This window comes from Electrona antarctica (assembly GCF_951216825.1).
Source record: "Electrona antarctica genome assembly, chromosome: 7".
NCBI classification, from domain to species: Eukaryota; Metazoa; Chordata; class Actinopteri; order Myctophiformes; family Myctophidae; genus Electrona; species Electrona antarctica.
The window spans coordinates 34,241,103-34,260,991 of record NC_136812.1 but is presented as its reverse complement, the minus strand read 5'-3'; the positions used below and the strand labels follow the sequence as shown (position 1 = coordinate 34,260,991).

The 19,889-nt window shown below is 43.8% G+C and overlaps 2 protein-coding genes across 3 annotated transcripts in view; both read right to left on the bottom strand.

Moving 5' to 3' along the window:
* crocc2 (ciliary rootlet coiled-coil, rootletin family member 2) overlaps positions 1-5,492 on the bottom strand; it is a gene marked incomplete at its 5' end in the record, with an annotated part of 48,699 nt that extends 43,207 nt beyond the window's left edge. Inside the window, 2 exons of the mRNA XM_079505474.1 lie at positions 4,924-4,954; positions 5,430-5,492. Of these exons, the coding sequence (XP_079361600.1) occupies positions 4,924-4,954; positions 5,430-5,492 (94 nt within the window). The remainder of the gene's footprint in view (positions 1-4,923; positions 4,955-5,429) is intronic.
* Positions 5,493-10,228: 4,736 nt separating this feature from the next.
* On the bottom strand, positions 10,229-16,947 carry klhl30 (kelch-like family member 30). Of its 2 annotated transcripts, none has more exons than XM_079505919.1 (8): positions 16,816-16,947; positions 15,419-16,281; positions 15,131-15,311; positions 14,342-14,428; positions 14,012-14,167; positions 12,965-13,153; positions 10,942-11,087; positions 10,229-10,785 (listed from the first exon to the last, which is right to left on the bottom strand). In XM_079505919.1, exons 2-8 carry the CDS (start codon positions 16,190-16,192, stop codon positions 10,537-10,539), a joined length of 1,782 nt encoding a protein of 593 aa, XP_079362045.1. In that variant the 5' UTR covers positions 16,193-16,281; positions 16,816-16,947; the 3' UTR covers positions 10,229-10,536. The 2 variants fall into 2 exon arrangements, 1 of the variants encoding a protein (XP_079362045.1); XR_013790401.1 differs by having other exon boundaries at positions 10,647-10,785; positions 10,942-11,049.
* Positions 16,948-19,889: the final 2,942 nt, after the last annotated feature.

The window sequence follows — 19,889 nt, the reverse complement described above, 5'->3', positions numbered from 1 at the left end:
ACTTCACCGGTATGGTCTTTTGTCAGCTCCCAGGGACATGAGGAAAGTCAGGCTGTAGGAAGAACGGGCCGCTGGGGGATAGCCATGCTCCCAACCTGTCAGCTAGTCCGAGGTGGAACTACTTTGACTGGCATCTTGACAGCACTGGAGAGGCTTCTAGAGGGAAAACTCTGGAAGTCAAGCATCATACTGTATCTGGCATTAGCTTGAATACTGTGTAAAAAGGAGATCATCAACCTTGATTAGTTAAAACTTTAATCACTGCTTCAAAGTCAGCATTCTCTTCTCTTCTTTCTAAACAATGCTGGATGATATAGTGGCCAAATATACGAGGCAAACCTGTTTTTAGTCCAAGCCAATTTGCTGTTGGCAACTGACCATACAGTGTTTAGAGCGCTTGTGGCATATAAAAATGCTAAGCGCTGTGGAATCTCTGGGGAGTTCTCTCTGAGCTGAACAAATACACAGTATGATCACGCTCAATCATGGAAAGGTTAAAGGCTTTCCCTGTATTGGATTTGCCTCGGTTTACCCTGGTAAATACTGTACTTGACAAACGGTACCGGAATGACTAACATCTGATTACAAAGCACCAATCTGTTTACAATCTGAGAACCCATCGTCAAAAAAGAAAGGAAAAACATCACCCTCTTTTCCTTTGAATTTGACAGAGTCAACAGTCTGTCTCGAGAGACTAGTAGTCTGTTTATAACGCATGCATGTTGCCCTATGCTGGCACATGGGCTAGCATTACACTATGGCCACAATTGGAGATGTCCCGGTATCGGAAAAGTATCGATATCGGCCCTTATTTGTCATATCGGGTCATATCGGTATCGGTGAATATGCCAGTCTAACCACCGATCCGACACAGGGGTAAGGGGTTGACACTATGGCAAGTAAATAAAGTGTTGCGGCATGTGGAGCTTGCTTTGGAGTTGCCCAAACTGCAAGTGCACATTTGAGTGAGGAGTCTACTACAAACATGTGCACAACACGAGATATATAGTTAGATAGCTATTCACAACCCTGGTATCGGTATTCGGTATTGGTATCGGCTAACACAGAAATTGTGGTATCGGGATCGGATCGCAAACGAAAAAAGTGTATCGGGACATCCCTAGCCACAATCACTGGTTATAGTAAGTGCTTTTGAGCGACTGAACCTAAAGCTCATACAGAAACAAGGTATTATGTTATGAACGCAGAGGAAATCAATAGTTACAGGGGTCTATGTACAGATTCTGACATACCGGTACTCCAAAGTAAGCTTAATTGTCATTGAAGTTTACAATGACAGGGACAAACACTAATGTCTCGAGACTGGATGGCTGCAAAGGCGCCTCTGACAGCTTCTCACAGAATCAAGGCAATTTCCTAATGGCTGCTTGTTAACACACTCAGTTATGAGTTCAGGACGGGGAAACATATGGTACATATGAACGTGTCCAAAACTTGGATGTAGTATATTGTACTTAATGCCTGGCAGCTCACACAAGAGCAGCTGAGGACACTGGACTTGTCATGGGCCTAAAAAGGGATGACAAATTAAGTAGATTGCGTGCCGCCAGTGATATGTGATACCTGAGGCAATACAAGCTGGGGGAGTATTGTGTACTCGGGATTAGCATGTGGAGGCGAAAGAAACAGTGAGTGTCTAAATAGTGTTTGCACTGAAAATCGAGCTCCGTAGCAGTGCATAGCACTGTCACGCCACTGCGTTGCTCTCTAGGACATTGATGAGGACACTGTTAGCATAGCTGCTTCACCACAGAAAGACCAATGCTGCTCTGCAAGGCGAACAACGTTTGACAGAAGTGGGCAGATGCCAGCGGCTGTCACTTAACTCATGGTGTGCATCACGGATAAACCCCTTGAGCTTTGTGGGACTAAACAAAACCACACCTTTAACTATTACAGGTCTTTGGTGCTCAGGTCCGCTTCACGTGACGAAACCGAACTAACAGCTGAGGGAAATCTGGCGGTTACTCGCCCCCCTCCCCCTTCACACCTCACATCAGCAGCCAGCGGTGTGAACATCAAAACCCTTAGCAACACTTGTTTGCTTTTTTTCCCCCAGTCTCCTTGGCGTCTTTTTACACCTCCAAAACATCAACAACATAAATATGCTATATATAAACCACGCTAATTAAGTTATATTTATAGCCTTGGTTTTAAAATAAGTTCCAGGAGTAAAGGCAAGCAAGTGGGGCTTCATTAGATTTACGCCGCAGAAAGAAGGCAGTGTTATCACAAATGGCTGCTTTGTGCACTATGAAAAATGAGCTTTTTCTTCCACGGCCCCTGGGGAGAGGGCTACTGACCTTCACAATTCCCCCCCCCCCCCCCCCCCCCCCCCCACCAAACAGCAGCCACTAGGCAGAGGGGGTTGGAAGGGGTAGACATGGGGGGAGCGGGGGGCTGTGAAGGTAGACGCCGGTCCTCATGGGCACAGGGGGGTCTGACTCTGCCTGGACGCACCACAAGGAAAGCCTTCATAAGCCACCGCTCTTGCTGGCTTATACACCCAGCAACACACACACACACACACACACACACACACACACACACACACGCACACACACACACGCACGCACAGTCACGCACGCACGCACGCACGCACAATGGATGGTCTGCTTGCTTACACCTACTCTAACCTCTAAATACAAAATTATTGTACATTTCAATTTATGGAGAGAAACATCACATCACATAAATCCTAAATTGGTGTACGAATATTGCCGGATTTTACATTCATTCTTTCACAGAAGTATGTGTGTCCACTGTCCTGTCTTTTTCCTCAGATTATCAGCTTCAAAAAACAGCGGTAAATACAGTACATATGTGACACAAGCGACTTCAACCTGCTTCTTTACTCCTCTGTTTGTTTATCCAACTCCAAAGGGCTTTCCCTGTTGGAAAGAGCGGTGCTGCGCTGATGTTTGCTGTAAGCATATTCCATTTCAAAGCTATGCGGCCCTTCTCAGTCAATGCTCTAGTGTGGCAGGCTTTTCTTGATCTCATCCCGAAAACCCAAACTTGTACACACTCACCTCACCATCCATTTCATAGCCTGAAATCCAAGAGAGCTGCACCAACCTCTGATAATATCGACAAAGTATTTTCCCATTCAGTCTCTACAAAATAATTTTCCTAAATGGGACGTAAGTTGTGGTGGTGAAGTGAAATTGCAGTTGGAAATAGCATAATTATGATAAATGTAGCCCTGCCTTTTGTATACATGCTGCAGATATCTACACTTTTCTTGAGGAAAATAGCAAGAACAACAACAATGGAATCACCTAACGCACATTCATATTCATTTTCTTTACATTATATCAAATGTTTTTGTTGTTTTTTACACCTTTTTCTACCAGATGTAGTCGTTATGCCAATTCATGCCTCTCCACACACACTTCTGTCTGTTGTCACTGCGGTTGTTGTATCCTACTGAATCACCTACCAGTGAGGAGCCCCCACCGGGAGGACATAGGGCTTTTGTCATACTACTCCCACCAAACACTCCCTTAGGAGTATACGTGCAGTGACTAATCTCCCCCTCCTTGCCTCGACTTCCATCCGCCGAACACAGGCCAATTGTGTCTGTATAGATGCTCGTCGCTTGACACAGTGGTGGATTCAAACCCGCAGACTCCGCAGTGGTAGGTAGGAACTTTAACACTGCGCCACCCGAGCGTCCACTATTAGTATTTCCCAATCTAACTATTAAGAGCTGTGGATGCCATTAATGCAACACCCAGGGAGGCAGTTGGGGGTTAAGTGTCTTGCTTAGGGACACTTGGACACATGGAGTAGACTGGGACCAGGGGTGTTAACCTTAGGGACACTTGGACACATGGAGTAGACTGGGACCAGGGGTGTTAACCTTAGGGACACTTGGACACATGGAGTAGACTGGGACCAGGGGTGTTAACCAAAGGCCCCCATATTCTGTTTCCCAGACAGCCCTCTCATTCAACTATGGCCGCCTCACAACGTGTTGCATTAATGTGTTGTGTGTGAGCTTGTAGATCTGCTACGGTATTAATTATTGCTGCCTATTATTATGGAACAGTTTGGTGAGATCCTAGGCCAGCCAGATTATTTGCGACCACTTTGAGGCATCAATGATGAGTGGTTCTCAAACTTTGTTTTGACTCAACTGGACCCCCAGTTTGGTATCCAAAGAGTATACAAAGAGAACCAAATGGACCCGTAATTTGTTTCTGTTTTTACATTTTCACTTCAGAGTTACAGATTTGTAAAGGTCCATTTGGTTCCTAACTTAACAATTTAGTTGGGGACTGCCTGCAACCCCCCCCAAGGACCCTGGACCGCACCTTGAGAACCATTGACATACAACAACAGATTGTGAGGCTAGTGGGGCTCCTTACCGTGTCTGTGAGAGTGGCCTGCTTGGCCAGCAGATGCTCACGTTCTCTCTGACTCTGATTTAACTGCTCTCTGAGGGACTTGTTCTCCTCCATTACACTGGCCTCAGGACTCTCACCTGGTGTAGAGGGACAGATCGTATCTAGATTGTCACGGTCAACTTTATTCTGAAGTATATGAACTATATGTCCATGAAATAATAGAAAATGCTTCTCTTAGCTGTGTTCTAGAGCAGTGATTCTAAAACATTTTCATGTGAAGGACCAGCAAATTGATATGCATTTGGTTGCGGGCCATCTGAACATAATTTTTCAAATTACTGAATTTATTTTATTTTTTCAAATTACTCCAAATTGGTGTTTCCTCAGGCCTGCAGCTGAGAACCTCTATTGTTCTTGTGCCTACCAGAAGGCTGCTGCTCAGCCAGGTTTCGGGTGATGATCTGCCGGATGCAGGTGGTGACAGGTGTGGGTGAAGCAGTGGGGTCCAGTACATCACCTCGTAGTGTCAGATGCTTCTCTTCTGGGCTGCCCTCGGGGCTGAGAAAAGACTCCTCCAGCTTCTACAAGAACATCATCCCACAGCCCACAGTCACTGACACTGAGCTAACTATATGACACATAATAGTCCGGGTATAGGAAGATGGCGTGCCACGTGGGCAAAGTAGTTAGCATTTTATTTATTCATATCTGATTGGACCCACACAAATAAATAAATCTTTCACTTATGATTTCAATTTAGGCTAGGTTACCTTTATGGATCACAGGGGGCCCACAATCTTGAAAGAGTATGTGTTTATTTAAGACTCAAAGGAAAGTAGTAGGCTATACTTTAAGTATCCTATGGGCCACAGTGATCCCCAGCACAGCAGGTTGGGAATCACTGGGAATCACTTTTGCTTTCATATAAAGTATGCCTAAGTTAAACATTTTCAGAGCTGTAATTTAAATTCTTAATGAAAACAATAGGCCTGGTGTTGATCCCTCACGAGGATGCTTGATAATGCAGAGTGAGCTGCGCAACGAATTTACACCAACCTGTATCACAGCCTCCAGTCCAGGTGATGATGTTGTGCTAGCTCTGTCCTCCTGTGAACTCATTGTAAAAGTATTATCACTATAAACGCTAGCATTTGTGGTGAATTAATTCGCCAGGACAAATTAATATGCTTCTTCAGCTAAAAAAATAATAATCGTGGAATAGCGGCCTGCCGCCTACTTGCAGTCAGTTGTCAACAAGTGTTTCTCTTAATTGTAGATCAAATTAACACAGGAGTTGCTACAACAAAACTCTCGCTAACAACAAACCAGAGACGTGATTTTCAAGTGTAGCTCAAATCCCAGCCGAGGTCGTCGGGGGAACAAGACGCTTCCGGGCCGTTGTCATAGAAATAGAATGCTGGCTTGGTCGTTTCCATAGCAGGACAGACGCGATGGACACGAGCTGGTTAATGATCGAAGGACAAAGCACACAACGCTATGCCTATGATGACTTCTCAACAGATAAGACACGTATGGTTGTATGCCTGTATTTGACTGCCAGCTATATGGCAAAAAAAAATCACTTTATTTCACTGCCAATTCTGATAGTGACAATTCATCTGTTTATTGAGCATGCGTCAGCTCAGCTGAACTGAGTTTTCTTAGTCTTGAATTTGTGTTTCAGGAAGAGCTCAAGAACAAGACGAAATGTCCTGCTACTCATGAAATCCCATATGGTCTAGCGGTTAGGATTCCTGGTTTTCACCCAGGCGGCCCGGGTTCGACTCCCGGTATGGGAACTACCTTTATTGAATCATTGAAAATGGAAGACCCCCCCCGGCCCCCAACGTTATCAAGTCATTGTGCTTTTCTGGGTACCGGGTGCTTTCCCCGAACTGTACTTACTCTACAACCTGTTAAAGTTTCAATCAATCAATCAAACTCAATCTTTTTTTTCTAGAGCTGTTTGGGTTGTCTCCTGAACGGGTTTGGGTTTTTTCACAGGGATATATTAGCCTATTGTGTGCATAGTACTGCATACTGTGTATATACTTTTGATTTTTGTCTCCACCAGGCCGAAGGCATGGGGAGAGAGTATGTTTTGCACTCCGTCCGTCCGTCCGTGTGTCCGTGTGTGTGTGTGTGTGTCCGTCCTTCCGTCTGTGAACAGCTAATCTCCGGCACCGTTAACCCGGTCGATGCCAAATTTTGCACACACACTCCCTGGATGCCAACGATGAACCTCTGCCCCAAAATTTCCAGAACGGCCTGTTATAGCGCCACCAGGAGGCCGCTTTGTGCAAAACAAGTTTTTGCACAGTACACCTACAGATTTTGTCCAAACATCACGCAAATTGGTACACAGTCTCTCTAGAGCCATTCAACGAAACGGGTCTTTCAGATTTCTCAGACTCCATCCTGATTGGCTAAGATTGGCTTCCAAAGTTCGCAGGAGTGCTCAGTTTCAAACAAAATGCTGCAAAATGCCGATGAACACATCGTGTGATTTCCGTGAAATTGTGCACGCACATTCCCACTAGGCCGAGGAAGAAATGCCACATGAACATTTTCAACTCAGCCTCATGGTGGCGCTATAACTGGCCGAAAAGTGTTTTTACGTCTAACTGCACGGATCTGTGGATAACTTTGTATGCCAACTCCCTAGAGGCCAAGGAAAAACCTTTGCCTGGAATTTTTCACATCTTCTCTTTATAGCGCCACCAGGAGGCCGACATATGTAAAACACATTTTCTAATATTACTCCTTCAGATGTTATCCAAATTTTACGCAAATCGGTACACATGCTCTTCATAGTCATGTGATCAAGACGGGTTTGTTTGATTCATCATAATCCACCCTCATTGGCTACGATTGGCTTCTAAACTTTTCAGGAGTAGCCCGCTTTGCACCCGTTTTGTACAAATCGCCACAACTACTCAACGCAGCGTCCGATTGTGGTGAAACTGTGCATGCATATTCCCACTAGGCTTTGGAAGAAATGCCACTTGACAGTTTTCAAATCAGCCTCATGGTGGCGCTACAACAGGCCAAGCCGCGTCACACACACACACGTTTATATTGCTTCTTAACATTTTGCCAAACATCACACACACACACTCCTATCCTCCTGGTGGAGACCTGTGCCCATAAGGGCACTTTTTCTAGTTGAATATATTTCCATATTAGTCTACTTGCCAGCCCATAGAGCCCCAATGTGAACCCGGACATGTTGAGTAGGCTACACCAAGGTTTTATGTTAGAAATGTTGAGTATGGGTCCCCAGCATGTAGAAACTGCCAGATGCTAACCTGCATATGTTGAGGAGCAATTTTCATAATTGGCATATGTGACCATACCATTAACAACCAAAAAAAATCAATCAAAATTTCATCATGCTTTATGTAGCATGTGACATGTCAAACTACTAGGTGGTTTTCATGATGCTGAATCCATTCCAAGCATTCGTTTTGCAAAAAAAACACTAATTGGGCTAAAAACGGCCATAGTCACTTGCCCAAATGTGCTGACATCATCACATTTGTGATGACGCTATGGCCGTGTTTTTTGTGCAAAACGAATGCTTGGAATGGATTCAGCATCATGAAAACCCCTAGTTTGACACGTCACATGCTACTTAAAGCATGATGAAATTTAGATTCCCCCCCCCCCCCCCCCCCCTCATAGGTTGTTAATGGTATGGTCACATATTATGCCAATTATGAAAATTGCTCAATATATGCATTAGCATCCAGCAGTTTCTACATTCTGGGGACCCATAAGGCTCATACATAGTCTGGATTGGCCGTGGTTAAGGCTCATTCATAGTCTAGATTTTCGGTGGTGAGGTGACCACCGCTCCGGTGGTGAGCTGACCACCGGAGCTGAAATAACGTTGAGCGGTGGTGAGTAAAAACAGAGAGAAGGGCTGGAGCGGTGGCGGTGGTTTTCTCTTCACCGCGGCTCGTGACGTCATGTTGTAGTTCGGTGGTCACCCCACCACCGAAAATCCAGACTATGTACTGTATGAGCCTTTAGGTGACCACCGAACTACAACATGACGCCACGAGCCGCGGTGAAGAGAAAACCACCGCCACCTCTCCAGCCCTTCTCTCTGTTTTTAAGGCCTATTCATAGTCTGGATCTTCGGTGGTGAGCTGACCACCGGAGCTGAAATAACGTTGAGCGGTGGTGAGTAAAAACAGAGAGAAGGGCTGGAGCGGTGGCGGTGGTTTGCTCTTCATCGCGGCTCGTGACGTCATGTTGTAGTGGTCACCCCACCACCGAAAATCCAGACTATGAATGAGCCTTTACTCACCACCGCTCAACGTTATTTCAGCTCCGGTGGTCACCTCACCACCGAAAATCCAGACTATGAATAGGCCTATAGGCTACTCAATATTTCTAACATAAAACTTTGGTGTAACAGTCAGTATGCAGTGGCACCAACCGGCACTGCATACTGACTGTTACATATTCAACATGCCTGGGTTCACATTCTGGCAAGTGGACTATATGGCTGGGTGGCACGACACGACGCGCACACAAAATTAAAACCAATCAATCAATCATGTATGAATTGTATAGGGTGAACGGTTAATGCATATACAGAAGAAAATCAACAATACAAAATGATTCTCTACAAAGATTTAATGATATACAACACAAGCAATAACACTCATAGAGGTAGGCTACATCACAACATCATATATTACAAGTAAACAGTATGTGCAGCCAAAAAGGGCCCTATAAACATGAGAATACCTGAGGTTCAAATAACACGACGCTATTCTAGGTTTAGGTTAGGGTCATCCCTATAATCCTATGACAACATTCCATATGCAGGTGACAGAGAGATGTCTGTACACACTGTGACCCTGAGCTTGATACAGTTGTACACACTAAAACCCTCAGTGTTAAATGTACCCATTTGTAACTCAGAGTGACTTTACAAGAACATTTCTCAAAGAGAAAACCAGCACTCACGGAACTCTCGTTTTAAGGCACTTTTAATTATTCTTTTAATAGGTTGACATAGTATGCCTCAGAGCAGCAGTACAACGAACGCGTTTCGGCATTCAAGCCTTCATCAGCGTTGTCACACTATTACCCTGATAAAATAACTTGTGTACAGTACAAATGTAACCAAATTAACCTGTAATGGTCCATTTGTACACTCTCAGAGTTAAAGATACACTTTCCCTTTTATCAACATAATCTCCACTCGATATTTGGGTCCTCAGTAATGCTCACTATGGGACAGTGCCATGCTCTGTCTGTGTCAGAGGTGGACTGTGGATGGTTTGAAAATGTTCCTCATTATATTTAACGCTTACTAAAAAAAGCTCGCCAAAAAGTCATCATGCACTCCCAAGTTCCAACCACATTTGTGCTTTACACCAGAGACCGGTTCTATACGAGGCAAAACACATGTACTCTTTGCTCGCGAGGAGACTTATCCTCCTTTTATAGGCTAGAAGCAACACTCTCCACCCAGCTTTACCAGAAAGCCAGCTTTACCAGATGGATTAAAGAGCTAGATTGATGTAGCCTATTTCTTGAAACTAGAGACAATCAAATACACACTTAAAGGGTCTGTTAAAAAATTCAAGGAGATTTGGACCCCCTTCCTTATTATGAGAGTTTTCAGGTGCCACTTAACAAGGAGACCAAAGTGGATGGAGCACTAGGCGAGACAGCAGGGTTCCCCTTTCCCTTCTTCCCTTCCTTTTCTTTTCCTTTTCCTGTACTCAGATTTTCGCTCTTTCTTTCTTTTTTCCATTTTTTAGAGATATGCAAAACAAGATCATTGTTTTGTGTACATGTCTTGTTACAGATTTGTAACAATCTGTAACAAGATCAAATCTTTTCATTGCTAATAATGATATGGCAGCGCGACTGCAGTGGCCCCCTCCTATAGTGACTGAATAGGGTTTTTAAATGTTCATGTCCAAATTATGTAAATATATTGTCTTTTTTATGATGCTTTTTAGATGTTCTTATGTTTTATGCTGCACTGCAAGTGGCTGACAGGGAACGGTATTTCATATTCTTTATGTATGGATGGGAAATTGAGAAATAAAGTATGTGAAGATAAGGTTGAAGATGGGTGAAGAGCTCCTTTAAATGATTTGACTTTAGTCTGTCAGGAAGTCTTTGTTATTATTTAAGTGGAATCTTCAGGGAAGGACTCGGACCACAGCGACGGGTCTAGGTAAACGCTGCAGGCCCCGCTGTAGAACCACAGTCTGGGCAGGAAGCCCTCCACCTTCCAGGTATTGGTGGTGCGATTGTAGAGTTCCACCTCCACCCCATAGTCCCCCTCCATGCCCTTCCAGTGTCCTCCTGTGACCAGCAGCTGACCATCCACCAGCACCAGGCCTCCGTTCTCATGGAGCATGTGAAGAAACTGGATCTGGACACAAAGCAACATTGCAGGATATAGAATAATACAAGTATAGTATAGTCCCCAGGGGGACCTTGGTCAATGACGTATGGCATTTTTAGAAAATAGCCGATCTTCAAGCGCATTGTATATTGGGTATTTTCAAAAAGGATTTGTTACCCTCACCTTCTGCCAGATGTTAGCTTCAGGGTCATAAGTATACACTTTCTTAGTGTTGTCAGCGACCAGGTAAATGATCCCGTCCATGGCAACAGTCCGAGGAGAGGATAAGTACTTAGGGATAAAGGGTGAACAGATAATACACCAATTATCTGTAAAAAACAAAAACATAAACAACAACACAGGCGTATTCCAATTAATAGAATAACAAAGGATAAGACAAATCTCCTTGCTAAAAGATAAATACTATTATTGTATGGCTGAGTTCAGTAGTGGTAAATGGAAATGTAGTGAACAAATACTGTATCAGTCTTTCTAGTATTAAAGAGGGTGTATATTGTGTTCTTTTTGCTAAAATAAAAGCTGAAATGTTAAAACTCTATATTCTAATCATTGTTATATTGTGTTTGCTCAGTAATAGGGGTCTCCCCATCCAGTAAACAGAAAATACATTTTCAGGTTGGGATGACAATCCAATCCAATCAGGAAATGTTTTTGTTTCATCACTTCCAATTTCACTTGTTTATCCTGTATCCTGGGATAAAGTTGGACCTGAATATTTTCTGTTCTAAAGAGCTGGAGATGCCTGCAATGATTACTATTGGAATATATATGCACTTATTCTAACAAGAAATATAAATTACTGTACACCCCATTTACTGTATAAGATGATACAATCACAGTGATTGCATACAATCATTTTCACACTTCCTGTACCCCTTCCTGACACCTTGTGCTCAATAGAGGGTATGCGCGTGACATGATCATCATACCTAGCCTGGCTAATAAGCCAGACTCAAATCACACTGTCGTGTGGTATTTGAGTCTGGAGATGCTGTGTATGGATCTTGTTTCCCGGGGGCGGGTTCAAACATTTTCTCTTTGACGCAATTGGTCAGAGCTACTGTCAGTCAAAGGTCTCATGCATTGAACGTCACTGTACCAAAGCCCGCCCATATTGCATACCGTGTCCCGATTGGCCACACCATTTCTCTGGTGTAGGAAATGGGCGTACAATTGAGCCTCTCCAGACCGTAATCCGCCGGCAGGCAATTTTATTTTTGCCAACGGCTGATTCGGTCTGGCTTATTAGCCAGGCTACATCATACCTAGACGTTATGTGGGAATGCCTACTGAGTACTGAGTGGCAAAAAACTTCTTTCTGGCCGTGACAGCCCATATAAATACACCCAAACAGAAAAGTCCTATCTGATTGCATTAAACAATGTTAAACTCACTTTGCCACTCGATTTGCCACTCACTTTATGCACAGGCATACGCTCTACAGATGCTAGCAAGTAGCAACTGACCAAGATATGACTACCATGCAGACATACCTTGGTCAGTTGTTCTCATGTTTTGTTACTTGGGCTTGTTTTTCTTGACTGCATGTTAAGCAGATGCTAGGTCCATTGTTTCCCTGGATCATATAGTCTCAACTGACTGCATGTTAAGCAGATGCTAGGTCCATTGTTTCCCTGGATCCTATAGTCTCAACATACTGATATTGTAAGTCGCTCTGGATAACAGCATCTGATAAATGTCTAAATTGTATGAAAAAAATCACACCCGTGTGAAGTGAGGGGCGCTCTTATCATTGTACATCATCATGAATCATCTCATACTGGCCAATCAGAATACCTGTTGCCACAAATGTATGTCATATTTGGTGGACATTTGACCTAATTCTTCCTTTCATTGTCAATGGCAAATATTGAGACATGTGGGTCAAAAGCTGCATATAGGAGGCGCTAGCGCACCTCACAAACAAAAAAATCACACTTGTGTGAAGTGAGGGGTGCTGTTATCATCATACATCACATTCTGTGCTCAGCCAATCAAATCATCACAAATGTCATTCCGGCCAATCACTTTTGGCGTCTTCACTATTCTGCCCTCACTTTTATCTTCAATATGTACTTTGCTCAGCCAATCAAATCATCGCCACGAGGTGATCAGCCAATCATCAGCTAATGTTTGTGTTCACACAAAGCTGGGCATCAAAAATGTAACACTTGATCATCCGTACCTATAACAGGGTTGTAGCACTGCATGGTTAAGGCATTGTACTTCACTGCACATGAGCCAATCACATAGAGCTTCCCGTGGCTCGCTGTGGCAGTGAAGTTAGTCACATATCTCAAGGCGGGGCATGTGTTGCCCCAGGTGTCATTGTAAGGGTCATAGTGTTCAACATCCACATAGTTCAGTGTTGTACCTATTGGGAGGGAAAAGAACATGGTATGAGTACTTCTTACACCAGCTGGATCACAGTATCAAATATATTAAAAGTAACACGTTTTGTAGCGCTAAATGCAACAGCAGCCACACATTTGTCAGTCTGACTGTGAAATTGGTCTTAAAATGTAAGACAAAAACAAACAATGCATCTGGGAGATGCATCTGCCTGCATTAACATGTCTTGCCCTATGTAACTCAATCGTAGCCTTAACTTTGAAACTTATCAACAGTAAACTGAGTAATCTCTTCAGGGCAGTCTACTGGTCGTTTTCACCAAGCTACATGAAAATCCACCATCCATTCTTGATCTTTACCATCCCTGACCTTTAGTTTTTGACACAAAAGTTAATCATCTCTTCAGGAAACCCTACTGATCATTCCCTCCAACTTCCATGAACATCTGTACTTGTTCAGGTTCAGGTTATCTTACTCACAAACAAACAAGCAAACAAGCAAACAAACAAACAAGCAAACAAACAAACAAGCAAACAAACAAACAAACATACAGACAGGACCAATTACAATACCCTGTCACTCATTGTAGCATTAACTGTAACACGACGGTTCTCAAAGTGGGGTCCGGGGATCCCCAGGGGTCCTTGAGGAGGTTCCAGGGGGTACCCAGCTAAATTTGTTTATCATAAAAATACGTTAAACTACTGTACTTTAAAACTATTTTATACTTCAGCTATTCGAAAAATAACGAATCGACAAGCTCACAACGTGTTGCTATCGGGTCATGAAAGGGCAGATGCGTGCATGGAGTTTCATGACAGCTTTCCATTTACACTGCAGCTTTAAGGCATCATGCTGTTCTCTGTATTTATTTTCTTACCTCCGATGACGTAAATCTCTCCGTTCAGTGTGGCTGAGGTGTGGTTAGTTCGAGGTCGAAGCATGGGAGCCACAGTAACCCACCTCCCCTCTCCAGTAATGTACTTCCAGGTCTCTGTGGTCGACCAGGTGTTGGTATTTGAACCTCGCGAGCCGCCTGTCAGACGGACAATGGCACCCTGTCACCAGTCTGTGGATACATTACATTCCGCACAAGAGAAGCTAGTCTCCTCAAAACCATTTTCTCTATGCTCCCCTGCCCCCCTAACTTTGCCCACATTTCCACATATAAAGTTTATGTGTTTTGAAGGGCTACATGCACTCAACCAACCTGTGACATAGACATCATTGTTCAGCGAGACCATGGAGTAACCCCACTTGTTGGGGTTGGGGAAATTAGGGAGCAGATGCCACTGTTCTGTGGAGAGCCAGAGAGGGAGAGAAGTTACATAAGGTTATCCAATAAGTGATGTTTAACAGGGAACACAGTAAAAGCAAAGAAAATACATTTCTGTTTTCAAGACTAAAATAATTGTTAAATTGGACCACATAGGCCCACGTCATGTACAGTACATAAAAAAGCATATTTACAAAATAGGCATCTTTTGTTCCTGTTTATTGCAAATCACTCTGGATTAAGAGATTAAGAGCATCTGCTAAATGCCTAAATTGTAAATTGTATTGCTGCTGATAAAACCACTGTTTAATAACTGGGTGAAGGACTCTTGACCTAGAATCTATTAGACACCTTCAGTACCAAATATTACATGGACGAGGTTGAAGGTCCACAGTATCTCCCTCACTGATTTAATTAGTGCCCTTAGTTTACTCTTTTAATAACCCTATACTACATAACAGTAAGTATAGGGATTATTTTCAGCCTCCCTGACCGTGTCAGAATATTGTAAAAATATAGTCTAGTTTCTCTGGAGACTATAGTCGACACAAATCATCCTATCGCTGTTCATTTTAATGAATGTGCTTCCTGATAAAAGTCTTGCATTCTTGTTTCTACTGAGCATATAATCTTTGTAAAACGTGTCAAGGCCATACTGTGAATTCACTTCAAGAAAACCGCCGCAAACGTTGAAACATGAGTGTAGAAAGAGAGGCGTAGTACGGTTCTTTGTGTTGTAGTAGGCACAGTTCCTGGGCAGGAGTCTCGGGTCTCTGTCCTCCTCCTCGTCATCGTCATCGTCGTCATCCAGAGAGCGACCGCCCATCACAAACAGCACCTCCTGCAGGTTGGGCTGTGGACTCTGAGAGGCTCTGTCATTATACCCCGGCACCGAATCCATCTTCTGAGGAAAGAACGGGCCACGCCATTGTTAATGGAAAACTACTCAGATTGGGTAAACAATGATGAAAGAAACAAAGTATGCAAGGTATGACGTGTGAACTCACAGACCTCACTGTAAATTCTTCCAACAGCCTCCTTGCAGCTAGGGCAGGCCTGGATCAGACTGTCCTTCAGCAGGGTGTTGGCCAGGTAGTCTGGCTTGAGGAAGGAGAGGCGGGCCAGAGACAGCAGCTCAGGGAGGTGGCAGAGGCGGGACTCCTGGTCATACCTGGCCCAGGCCAGGGCGGCCTCCACTCGCGTGGAGTCCGAGTGCGTCTTAAGCCCCTCGTTGGACAGACAGGCCACCAGCCTGTCCTTTCCCAGAAGCAGGAACTCCTCGCTCTGCTGCACCGCCTCAAAGTTCTCCAGGAGGAAGGCCAACGCCTTGGCGACCACCTCCGGACAGCCGTGGAGCTCCCCGAACTCCAGGATGCCCAGGCAGTTTGTGGCGTCCATCTGGTGCTGTAGGTACCGGCTACACGCAGCCCGCACTGTCTGGAACTGCAGCTGGCTGGAGGTGCAGGTCAGTCCTTCCACGTTGCCCTGGTTGATTGTCAGCTTGCCGGTGTAGGCGAAGTCCAACAGGGAGCCGAGGATGTCCGGGTCCACGTCCTGCAGCTCCACGCGGGCAGCGATGCTCTCCACAAAGTCCCCTGAGAACATTGTGTGGAAGTACATGCTACACAGGGCCAGCACGCCACGGTGGCAGGGGAAGTCTCTGCCCCCAGCGCACAGTGTCACATCCACCAGTTTGGGCTGAGAGCGGAGCGACCGCAGTCCCTCCAGGATGCTCTGAGAATGTGTGGACAGGCAAAAGTCCAGGTCGTCCACATTGCGAACCATACTATAGTCACTTATAGTTCAGACCTTAGGTATGGGATCCTGTGACAGCTAAGGGATAGGAACTGTCAACAACTGAGATCAGTGTTTACCTACAAATGGAGGACAAAAATGAATTCTCAGAGCTGAAATAAAATATGACCAATATGTCTTTGGTTATACACATTTAAGTACAGTAAAGAAAAAAGCAACTTAACATAAAGGTCACCTCGGGGCAAACATAAATCTTATATTGCTATTGATAATAAAACAGAAACGCACAGCTCAGTGATGTAAGGCTTTATAGGTCAAATACAGAACCCATGAGATAACACGTCAGTCCACTATGTACGGTATGTAGCCAACCGTACAGAACTTCTGAGAGCATCCATTTACTTCACTGACCCGATATAGTCGTCCTTAATTCACTCGAGAAGAAAAGCCACAAGTTTAACTTGTTTAAAGTGTGGTATCATGTTATCATGACGACCACACTAGTTTGTTTACTTATCCACAGTGGGATCAGTTTAGCTTTGGCTTTCAGTGTAGCATGATGTCATATGTCTTATGTCCCCCAAAGCCTACATTAAATTACATTAGCTGTCTTCAAAATGCTGTGAAATTAAAGAAAGGAATGACAGACTCACCAAACAGGCAAAGGATGGCAATAAGTGTTCATATTTCCGGGGAAATGCGTGTGGCTGTGTAGCTATGGTGAGATCAACATGGAGCCAGCAGTATGGCAGGAGGTTTTTGTCAACTCATTTGGACAGACTGCTTGTCTTCACCAAGCTATTTTTAGGTTTTAGGGCCTGCAGAGACACACTAGTAACGCATGCATGGGGGAGTCCACACCTGCTGTTAAAGGAACATACATACATACATACATGCATGTGTTCTCAAGAAGCTAGAAAACTGTTCTCCAAGCAATGGGTCAAGAGGACCCATTTTTAGATCCATTTTTATGGGTCACGACTCACGAATAAGAATAAATATCCCCTTTTTACGTTTCCTTAGTTATTCCATACTAATAAATAGGCCTATATTTTCTTACAAACAAATTAAAACATCTTTCAAAAGACAAAAAAGAAAAGAAAAAAAAATAGCACAATGTGAGCTTATAGATGAGGTATTTTTCACTATTTCTGAAAGGTTTGTAATACAGTACCATACCACAACTGTATAGATAAAGTACCATAGGGGTGAGAATGTGTTAATTGTCTCCGCCAGGCCAAAAGCGTGGCCGAGACTATGTTTCTTTTCTTTTGTTAGGTTTTTTTGTGGCTTTCGTCTTTATTTTATATTTTTTTCATGGAGGGACAGGCGGCTGACAGGAAATGGGGAGAGAGATGGGGGGGTGACATGCAGTAAAGGCCGTCAGGATCGGGAGTCAAACCCACGGCACACTGCCAGACTGGATTACCAGCCAAAGTGCCTGGACCGCTGAGCCACAGCCCAGGCCGGCCAAAACTATGTTTTGCATCCTGTCTGACCGTGTGTGTCTGTCCGTCTGTGAGCAGCTAATCTCCGGCGTGAAGCTTTGTACTTTTTCTAGTTTAGTCTGGAAAGATAGCCTACCTGATCTGGTGAAGACCTGTGCTCCGAGGAGCACTTTTTCTAGTTTAGTACTGTAATGACAGCATGCAGCTAGACAAGACAACAGATCAAACTATAATAAATACTGCTTCTGGAGAAAATGTTTAGTAGAAATGGTAATTCTTTTCTAACCATAAAAAATAAATGTATTTTTCACGATTTCACATTAATCTGTGGTGTAACAAAATCAGAATACGTACATTTATTTTCCCAGATATTTCTTCTTTGATATGATCTCGTATCCTTTCTCACTGTCTCTGAATGCACTTGTTGAACAACACCTGATACTGCATGCTATAATTGCTTCACTTAACCTGTTTGATTGCTACTTTATTTGCTTGGGCTGCAGGTAATCAAGCTTGACTCATGACAAACTCTCTCATGTCATGGACTGATAGTCATTCTCGGGTAACTTGAGCATATCAATTGCCGCACTGTAGACCCCAAACATAAGTCATATGAAAAATAAAAGCTCCTCAAGCTTTGGTAGACGCATTTGCCAATGTAACGTGTGTGTTCAAACTCCTAAACTGTCAAGTGCGTTGCAAGTGCTCTATTTTGTTGTCAGAAGCTTGTATGTTAAATATAAAAATCACACGTATGTGAAGTGAGGGACGTTCTTATCATCATCCATCACATTATGCTCAGCCAATCAGCTGAGCGCATTCCGTTAGTGCGACATCGACAACCATTGCAAGCACGGGAGCAGCGCATGTTCGAGCGGTAGTCCGACCATTGTTTCCGCATGTTGGACTGTTGGTGCGTCTAATCTTAGTGTGCATCCCACCCAAACACACAAAACTGTACATTCTGGGCCCATTCCGTGCTCACACACACACACACACACGCACACACACACACACACACACACACACACACACACACACACACACACACACACACACACACACACACACACACACACTAAGGCTGTCCCCAAACATTCAAGGTTCGAATGTTCGCTCGTTAGGGTTGGCACTCGAATCTTAATTAATGTGCTTGAACCATTCGTTTTTTTTATTTTTTATTATTTTTATTAAAACAAAAATATTATTTTTTTCCTTTTTTATTTACTTGAAAATATATCTCGGCGAGAATGCGATATGAGCATGTAAAAAAAAGTAGGTTTCTAGTGCATTCCTGTCAGAAGTTATGCTTTTTAAAAGAAATGTCTCCTTGTTCTTCTGTCCCTCTCCAAAGTCTCCCGTGCACAACTGCACATTAATTTGCTGATTGGCCTACAGCTGAGGTGATTGACCTTTCTCACCTTGTTCTGTGAGAACAAAAGAGTTCCATTGAATGGAATGTCTGACGCGTCTCACTCACTCACTCACACACACACACACCAGCATGATCGCTGATAGAGGGAACCGTTCTTAGCAGCCATAATATATTAGCATATGCTCTCTAGCATCACATAGCCTATTGCTAAAAAGAAGTGAACTCTGATCATTGTTAAGCAAAACGGTCACGGTGACAGAGGTTCTGCTTTTGCCCTGTGCCCACTTCAATGCGCTTCTACACAGGTGGAACAAATGAACGAGTGACAGCTAACGAGCAAACTATACGCTGTCGTCTGCCAGCAAGCTCGCAGATCAGCTGTTTTCGCGGAGCCGCTTGACTGTGTGTGTGTGTGTGCGTGTGTGTGTGTGTGTTGGGAGAGACGAGAGAGATTGATAAAGAGCAGGGGAGACGCGCTGCGCTGCGCTCTGATCGAGACATCTCAAAGGTTATTTTTTAAATTAATTAGAAACAAATGGTCCGGATGTTCGCTCGAAAATTCCTGCCGAAGTTCGAGTCCTAAAAAAAGGGATAGGGTACAGCCTTAACACACACACACACACACACACACACACACACACACACAAAGTTGTGCATATGAGGGGCTATAGCGGCCCTCAAAAAACTAAAAGTTGAAAAGAAACCCAGGATTCCCAATGAAGTTGAACAATTTAAAGTTTGAATGACGTTCTGAGGTGAAAGTACAGTATTGAGAAGGATAAAGGGTCCAAGGTAAAGAGTCCAAGAGTAAATTTGAGATTTTTTGTTGCATAGTGAAATAAATAACATCACACAGGTCAGGTACAGTAATTTGATGATTTATTTTGTAACAGCTTTAGAAATT

Bases quoted from the DNA above. Each gene is read 5' to 3' on its own strand.
- klhl30 (XM_079505919.1), bottom strand. From the start codon at position 16,192: ATGGTTCGCAATGTGGACGACCTGGACTTTTGCCTGTCCACACATTCT. The intron at 13,154-14,011 runs GTAAGAAAATAA...CCCTCCCAATAG, and splicing joins AGAGATTTACGTCATCGGAG to GTACAACACTGAACTATGTG. The intron at 11,088-12,964 runs GTACGGATGATC...TGTTTTTTACAG, and splicing joins GTGCTACAACCCTGTTATAG to ATAATTGGTGTATTATCTGT.